Below are 9,390 nucleotides of genomic sequence, written 5' to 3' on the forward strand. Positions count from 1 at the left end.
ACAAGGATGAGTCAGGGGCGCCAACAGCATGCCAAGCAGCTCCCCAATCAATCACAGAGTTCTGCCCTTTTTTTAATGGACACGGCACATCAGTGATAAAAAATGTCAGGCTGTCAAATGAAAAATAAAACTCCTAAAAAAAAAAAAAAAAAAAAAAAAAAGACTTGATGTGACTCCCCACTTCCCTCTGTGCTTTTAAACAGTGCTACAAACTATCACACCAATCACCATGGCAAGACAACTTTGCGGGGCAAGTTTACTCCTGTTTCTGTATTTAGGCACAGCCTTGCGCCATCAATCACACACAAAGTCAATCGAACAGAAGTTAAACGCATAAAAAGTGCTGAAACTCCAGCGGGGAAGTGGAGGGGATCTGGAGTGTAAGAATTCATGGCGCTACGTGGAACATCTGTACACGCTGAGCGCGCTCCGGTCTGCGCAGGGTATCTCCTAGGGGTGCTGCCTCCATCCCGCACGCTGCTCACCCTTTCAAACTGACAGACAGACCTTTACTCCGAGATGGAGACACTTTTCCCCCCTCTGAGACACTTGAAGAAAGATGTTTGTTTAGCTCGAGCCTCAGGCTTCACACCCAGCTGCATGCTAACTTTAACCTTTACCGTGTCAAGATAGCCCACGGTAGCCACTCGGCTAAAGAAGATACACAACACTGTGCTGCTCACTCGCCTGTTGAATTTGTCTTTCAGCAGATCACTCCAGCTCTTTTGCATGTGCACGGTGCTTCTGCAGGGCACATTGCATCTCCCAAGCATTTTATTTTATGGTGCATTCTATCTTATCCGTCACCTGGTAATGACCTCATACTCCACTCGAGAGGTGCGGCGTCCCTCACCGCTGCCCTCACACGCACTATTTTCATTAGCATATCTGGCAATAAAACAGTTATGCTTTCCTCCATTAATAATTTATCCTCCTCACTTTTTTTTTTTTTTTTTTTAAACCAGCAGCCATTTCAGCATACAGCTGCGAACAGCTCTCACATGGCATTCGATTTACGTTTGAGAAAAAAAAAAATGTATTGATTCGTAACTCATATTTTTAAATTATAAAACATAAAATAAAATTTAAAAAAACAGCTCAAATGAACCCCCCCCCCCCCCCCCCCCCCCACTGCTCCCACATGATTAAGTGTGTCCACCACATTAACCAAAAACAGGGTCAGAAATGTGGCTCCTCCTTCCATTGGTAATCAATGCGACAAGTCAATTTACAGCTCCAGGCTTTCACAATCTGAGCCAATCCATTACTGATTCAATTGTAGCCCATTAAGACTGTGAGCGCTGATATTATAGGTGACACTAAGAAAAATCTAGTGGCGTCATTCAATAACTTCTTTTCCATCAGAGTCAGCCCAGTACCACCGTGATACAGTGCACCATAATGAGGCACGCGGGCGCCGGTGTATACCTTCTGTAGCTGGAAGCCGCACTTCACCTCTGCCCTGAGACAGATGTAAAAGCTCCATGACAGTAACACTTAGTCGACATCGCTGGATAGATGTGTCAGCTGTTTTAATGTCTTTTCATAGCTCATAAAAGACTGAATGCCATCCCGCAAAATGTGCTGTCGAAGCACCGCTGTGAAATCCTGCCATGACTACTGCGATATTTAAAGTAATGCTTGGGAGGGAAAACAAGCATTGAGGTTTAGGAGACGTGCTCAAAGTGCTCGTGTACTAACTGAATCTGACCTTCTCCGGCTGACGGTTCTGACAACTCGTCTGCTTTTCCGGCCAAGACCAACGTGTGAGGCAACAGTCAATAAAAGGCACCTGAAGTCCACTTCGTGGGACATGGATGCCAATAACAACAACGGCCACTTCACAGGGTTTTTTTCTTGGCTGACTCCAACGTGTCCGAGATGAAACGCAGTGCTGAGGAGAGCATCTGATCCTGTTCAGACCGCACTCCACCTCATTCACTTCTCTACTACTGCTGCTGTATTTACTTAAACCAATCTAGTTTCGGCTGGAATCTACATGCGGTTTCTCCAATCACTGGGTGAGCGTGGGCCACTTTCCGTTTTGAGAATCCACTACTGCTGAGGTGGACAGGATGTGGAAGAAAATATTCACTACACGGGAGGCTTCTCTGCCGGAGGGCTCATTTTGTCTTAATAGTTTCCAGAAACGGACGAAAAACAGCTATGAAAACAGAATTAAGTTCAACCTTTGAAGGTCAACTGTTAGCCTCCACCAACAGCTCCATTAAAATGACATCCTGATCTTCCTATAACGCCAACTCAAGGTGATGCACACGTCTCAGAAACACTTCTCAGGGAGAGAAAGAAATATCTTGGTTAAGAGGTGCAAATAATTTACATATTCTCCATTTGGTTGTAATTTATCATGTCCAGCCGCAATTTAGTGACCAATTTCCTGCTTCCAAGCTATCTATTAAATGAGTAAGGATACAGCGGCGACAGTAGGCAGACTGAACGCCGGTGTCACAGTTCCTGTCTCAGCTCGGTGTTATTTTCACCTCTTCATCCCCTGCCTCTCGTCACAGCCCATCCACCCACCAGATGTCCTCTCGTGTTCGTCCTGGTTCCAGTACCTGATTCAGACACCCACTTCCATGATTTTCAATTCCCTTTTCAGCTGCAGTGCATCCATACCTAATATGTTTCTTTTTTCTTCATTCTATCATCATGAGTCATTTTTTTTTTTCTGTTTTAGTTGTGACTTCCCGGTGACAGGTGTTTGATTTTGTTTTGGCTGCCTGTCAGCCATACAGTACTGAGTCTATATATTTCACTGTTAAATGCATTGCTACCTTTATTCAAAGAGTATTTGCTGTTGATCTGTTAGAAAAAATTCCAAAAAGCCTCAACTGATGTTTGTTATCGGGAGATACTTTTGATGACAATCGATGGGAAGGAAAGTGAATATATGGAGGGAAAAAAAAAGCATAAAAATGTGCTTGTCTGGTTTCCATCTACACTCAGGTTAACCTGCCCGATCTCATTATGTGAAACACGACGATTTATTTAACCCCACGGTGCAGAGGCAGCAGAGTTAGAGAACGTGTTGGCACGTTGCAGGTGATCACCGATTCAGTTAACACCTGTGATCTCTGAAAAAAAGCTAATCAGCCTAATGCAGGTGTTAAACCTCACCCTCAAGAATCGCAGATTAATTTCTGAGCAAGAACAGATATCTCTGAGCGTCCCAATTGCTTTTTATGACAGTTTAGTCAGTTTTCGCACCAGAGAAGGTGTGAATTTCTCATTGTCCCTGATGAGACGGCATCAAGACTTCAGAAGGTCTGATGAAAAGTTGTGCAAAAGTTTCAATGATAACGATATGCAGCCCTTGCAACGCTCACATTGACCCTCTCTTTGCCTTTTCCCTTGGGCAAGCTTGCCATAAACAATCTTCTCTGGTGGACACTTACGACCGCCCAGCCGCGTGTTCCGATCGTCAAGCTTTCATGATCGTGGCATTAATACAAGGCCTTTCTGTCCGCTTCAGCGATTCAGAGCTGGGAGCTTTGTCTTGCCATCTTAAGCCTGCGAAGCTGCCTGTGAAGAGTCTCGGGCAGTCGAGGTGAAAACAGGAGCATTTTTCTTATGGCGGCTACGAGTGGTCCAAGTCTCACATGCACAGAGAAAAAAAAAAAAAGGCGACTACAGCTTCACACTCTTTCAGCTTTACCCATAGTCATATGCTGTTTCAGTCAATGCTTCAATCTGCCAAAAGCTATGCTTGCCTTGCCAATTTCTGTAACGCTAACCGTCTGGCGGTGACGATTCAGCTGAATTAGAACAGTCCTCCATACATGACATTATCGTGATCCATGAAAAATGGAGTTGTAAATTCAACATTTTTGCACAGCAAGTATTTTGCTCGGTAATAACCGTTGCAGTGTAGCTGCAGAAATAGGAATAAAAGCTGTAGGAGCAGCAAGTTTTCCTTTATAAGCTGCACAAAACATTTTTCTCATTTCCATAATCTGGCAAAGTGTGTCTATACAAAAACAAAACAATCAAAGCACTATAAGCACCGAAGAGAAAACCAAGCAACACATCAGCCATAGGATTACATTTGTTGTATAAGCTTCTTGGTAACATGACTGTTTTATTTTAGATAATCTACATAGGAAAAGAATAAATATCTCAAGTGTTGCCCTTAAAGGCCTCAGTTTTAATTAAGACTTTACAAAAAAAAAAAAATCATTTTTATCTAGGATACAGTTTAAGTAAGTCAGATAAAAAGGTGTTCCAGCACGGGAAGAGACTAATTTTATTCAGTAGATATTTTCAGACGTCTCTAAGCTCTTCCACAACAACAGAGGACATCTTCAACCTTCCTCACTGGTTTAATTGCCCGCTTGTTGAAGAGTAAAGCCACCTTAATGTGTAAAATCAACGTGTTCCTTTAAGTGACTCGCACACAAATGGCTGAGTCAGTTACTTTGTGAAATCCATATTTTTAAAAAAAATCAATCCATATAATCTCACGTTTCTTCCTAAACAAAGTTTTTTTTTGTTGTTTTTTTTTAAGACACTATCATGAAACTGAACAGTACAGCAAAAAGCAAACTTATGCTGTTTTTTTTTTTCCCCCTCATTAGCGATAAAATCTGCGGACCACATCAAAAAAGCTGTTTGCTGGATGACTGATGATCAACATTAGACAATCTGATTGTAATCTGTTGTGATCTGGCCTTCAATTATGCCGCAGCTCCACCGTTTAATCCAACTGAGGGTAGCGGAGACACTGGAGCCGATCCCAGCTGACTGCGAGTCAGGCAGGACTCACCCCGGACAGGTCGCCAGTCCATCACAGAGCAAACGGAGAGAAAACTGGAGTACCCACAAATAACCCTTTGCACACATGAGGAGTTTATGAACTCTGCACAAAAAGGCTCCCAAGCCCAGACTCGAACCACGAGACGTGTGGCTGGAGTGTAAACCACTACCCCACCGTGTTCACCAATGAAACAAAACTGAAGGGCAGAACTTAATGAAGTATTTAAGACTCATCTCCTCTGGTCATTTTAATGTTTATAGAGAAGGACTCCTCTAACACATACACACACACACACACACAGAGGCCATTACATGCACTTTGGCGATGCTATCTCACTATCTCACTTAATTAGCTCCAAAAGGCAGCCTTCCCTGAATTAGTGTATGAACTGTGTCCCCCACTATACAATCAACTTTTAATAGAGTATACATAACAAACAACCTTGAGCTGTTTGTGCTCGATGATGCTTATCTGGTGCCGAGGTCACAACACTAGATCAAGGGTATTTTACTCTTTTTTTTTTTTAACAAAAAATATAATAAACATGCAGTGATGTGGCGTGTCCACATTCCCTGAGCCAGCCGGTCATTCTGTCACATCAGCAGTTGTGCTGCCACACCGGCTAGGTCTGTCAGCTCAATGTTAGATGGACACGAGCGATAAGACGGGAAGAAAACCCAGCAGGAGCACTTCAAAGAGACAATGCCATTCCAGAAATTGAACTCTGGGAATGCTTCTACTTCATGCAGACAAGACCGTGGGCTCACTACTTGGCATTCAACGTAGCAAATCTGTGACCACAAAGTAAATTAATTTCAGACTAATTAGGCTAACAACCAACTTTGGTGTTGAAAGAAATAAGAAATGCTATTATCATTACCGTCCATTTAGAAACGGCTCCAAGAGCCTTCATTTATTCTCACTGCGAATGGAGCCCGACAGCAGGCGGGGATGCAGGTCCTAACTGCACCTCCAGATTTATGCGAGTGTGTGGCTGTGTGTGTGTGTGTGAATCTGTCCTGCATTAACAGCTCTCCATTTAAATATTTTCACGCGAGCCGAGATCAGACTTTTACGACTGTGTGCATTTTATCCACTTCGACTCAAGTCACGCTACGATAAAACACCCTTCAACCCTCCCCTGTGCAGGAACCTTCTCAAGGAGTTCAAGAGACAAATCCATCCCTTTGTTTCGTGGACACACACACACACACACACACACACTAGAGGTAGTTTTTCTTCAATCTGTGTGTTCCCATCCAGCAAGCTGTGTTATTGAGGGGGTCGCTGAGTGACATTTATGACGTTTTCATGACAAGCAAAACAGCTCTGACAGCTGTAAGCCTCTGCTAGAGAAAGAATCGGTGTGGGACCTATCACCTGGAGCCTGGATATCAATGAGTAGAACTGCTTTATCCTCCATCAAAACCTTCCTTTGGACTTTAAGCACAGGTGAAATAACTAACTAGAATTAATGTGACCTACAGGCCTACATTCATGTGTACTAATTCAGGGTGTGAATGGAAAGCCCTGAAGAAGGCGAAAAAATAACCTTAGAAACAAAAAAAAAATGTCAGTATTTCACTTTTATAGAAATAACATGAATCAACGGTGCTCTGATTGTTCCTCTTCTGGTTATAAATCCAATATCTGTGAATAGCTGATGCTGACTGAAAAATGTGCTTGAACTCTGCAAATAAGGAAGAGGCTAACAAGGGGTAATAGGTGAAATCAGTTCGAATGGGATTCCTCTCAATGGATCTTCCATTCATTATGACACTCAAATGCATTTTTGATAACAGAAAGGGGAGGAAAAAAAGCCTGTCAGAAAGCTCTCTAAAGGCTGAAATGTGCTGTAATTGTGCATTACTATTCAAATTCCATGTGCTGCTGAAGAAGAAAAAAAACCACCAGCATTGCTGATTGAGTGCACGGCGCACAGGAGGAGCAGGGAGCACCGAACTCTCCCGATCAGCTGCGTCCTCGTGCCCCGTTCCTCCCGTGGCAGGGCTCGGAGGCTGCACGGCTCGGACCGAGACAAAACACACTTTGGCACGGGGGTTATTTTCACCTGATGCATGGTAGGATAAAGCCGCTGCGCACCTGCAGTCACAGCTACCGCGGCTTTTTTTTTTTTTTTTTTTTACGATTTCTCACCCTGGAAATACTCGGACGCACGAAAAAAAGAAGAAAGCTAAGCGTTAATGGATTACACAGGTGGGATTGTAGTCCAGCAATCACCGGGACGCGTTCAAATGCATCGTCTCATCTCCTTCTCCTTAATAACACTGAATCACTCCCAAACGAGGCATGCCACACTGACAGCAAAGAAGGAAAAAATTGGAATAAAGAGGCGCCGAGGTGATCAACTCTTTGTCATTCATTAGTGATGCTTGTGGAGCCATGAGGTTCACATCCAGCCGCTGCGCGGTGACAACAGGACGAGGCGCTACGAGGCGGCCGGGGTGCCAAGTTTCCCCGGACTGCGCATCCCCGGCGGCCCGGCTCGGCTCCCGCTTACCTTTCTCCTCGTCCGACACCGTCGAGGGCTCGGCGCACGGAAATAATCCCGAGAAAAGGGCCAGGAAGGCGAGTAGAAAAAACTCCGACATGTTCTCGGAGAGCGGGCTGTAAAGAGCCACGGTGCTTCTCCCGGTCCTGGTCCTGGTCCTGGTCCTGGTCCTGGTCCGGGTCCAGTCTCCCCCTCCACCAGCACCCGGTTGTCGAGCGCCGTTATTCGGTGTTCTCCAGCGGAACCAGTGCGCAGAACAGTGCAGCGCTCCCCGGCTGCGTGCACACACCGCCGCGCTTTCCCAAACGGACGGACGCACCGGAGAGACGGCGCGAGAGAGAGAGGGAGAGGGAGAGAGAGGGAGAAGGCGAGAGAGAGAGGGAGAGAGAGAGAGAGAGGGAGGGATGAGAGTCAGTGCATGGGGATAAAGAATGAGTACGTTTCCCGTCTTTTCTCAATGATTAAATGCCGTCAAGGTGGCGCAGCTCGCCCCAAATTAATCATATTGGTCGAGTGTGCGGTCGGGGGAGCGGGTGTCAGTCTGAGGTCCGGGGCGCAGCGAGGGGTCCTCAGGAAAGAAGATAAAATCAGCCAGTGGAGGATGAGGAATGTCAGCTTTTTAGAGTTATGTAAAATCTTTAGGTGAGGAGTGTCAGGCTCACTTCAGTTCAGGGGCCACAGTCACCCAATGGATCTCATTTCGGCTGCATAAAGATAACATAGTCCTTACATCGGTGAAGGTTGAAAATGTTAACTTTTTTTTTTTATTTCAAAAAGCTAATCGAGTGCATTTACATCATCGCTTTTTGGTTTGATTGAAATATTTTAGATTGAGAAATGTGAGTGCTCCATTGACATTGACCCTGACCAAAGTGGTCAGATTGATTTGCAGGCTTTTGTATAAAAATACCATCCAAATCAGTCATCTTCTGCCATGATCCCAGCAATCTCACATCCAGGTTAACTTAGAAGAGTTGAAGATGTATTTATTTTCAATTCAACTTCTAGAGCTTGGCATGTTTCTTTTTTTTCTGATGGGGCCAATCTATTCATAGAAGTGTTTACATGATGCAATTTGGATCAGATTGGTGTTTAATTGGAATACTTATAATGCATGTAAGTGCAATTACTGTTTCTGATATGCACAATTTGGCAAAATCATGTCATTTGTCAGGCATCTAAATATCTGCCGTCTTCAACATGCTTGTTATGTGGGGTCTCCCTTTGAGTAAAGACATGATGTTAATGCTACAGGCTTTAAATAAAGAACATTTGTTGCAATCAGCTGTTCAGTTGGAGGTTTGATTTGAACTTTTTTTATTTAAAAAAAAAATGTGATCAGCACTATTGTGATACCTTAAATATTTACTAAACATGTTCAAAAAGGAACGATAACTAATCCATTTCATTCAAATATGTCGACCTTCTCATCTAATGTGCGATGGATCCATCAACAAAATTAGGAATAGGTAATTTTCCTGTCAAAATGCCATTTCTATCTTTTTGGTTGTGTAAATTATATGCACAGTCACTCCAGTGGGATATGACCCACTCTGGTCTGCAGGCCACATATTTGACCCCCATGCTTCATTGTAAGCTGTCAAATGCCATCTGTCTCCGGCCCTGGTCAGCTGATGCACCGGTTTAAAACACACTGAAGGTGAAAACTAAACATATAACACACTGAAACACACAACCAAGGCAGCATGATTCATCATCGATCAATAAGCATCGCATTGATTCAAGATATTCATGTGAAGTGCCAGAACGCAGCCTTGTTTCTGACATGCTACCCTGCTGTTTGAACAACAGTATGTTGCCAGTTGTTTCTATCATTTACATTTACAACAACGGATAAGGATAACTTGCTATATTTCTGTATTTAGGGGAAGATTTTTGACTTTAGGGGAGAAAATAACACGCTCAGAATAAAAACACAAAACAAAAAGGAGATTCTTGGAGAGATTGTTGACTGAACAGATGTGGACTGCTGAGTTGAACCTCCATCCTGTCAGACATTGCTGCCTCCTCCATTTTGCCATACTCTGACGATCCTGGCTGCTTTTCGCAGAAAAACAATGGTCAAGCCATAGAGACTCAGGAT

General features: G+C 43.9%; 1 protein-coding gene across 1 annotated transcript in view; it reads right to left on the reverse strand.

The window, feature by feature from the left end:
• The window catches only part of lrp1bb (low density lipoprotein receptor-related protein 1Bb), a 285,401-nt gene extending 277,832 nt beyond the window's left edge, over positions 1-7,569 (reverse strand). Inside the window, exon 1 of the mRNA XM_030112422.1 lies at positions 7,296-7,569. Coding sequence (XP_029968282.1) covers positions 7,296-7,386 — 91 coding nt within the window. The 5' untranslated portion in view covers positions 7,387-7,569. The remainder of the gene's footprint in view (positions 1-7,295) is intronic.
• Between the last annotated feature and the right edge of the window lie 1,821 nt (positions 7,570-9,390).

This window comes from Salarias fasciatus, chromosome 16, assembly GCF_902148845.1.
Source record: "Salarias fasciatus chromosome 16, fSalaFa1.1, whole genome shotgun sequence".
In the NCBI taxonomy this organism is placed as follows: domain Eukaryota; kingdom Metazoa; phylum Chordata; class Actinopteri; order Blenniiformes; family Blenniidae; genus Salarias; species Salarias fasciatus.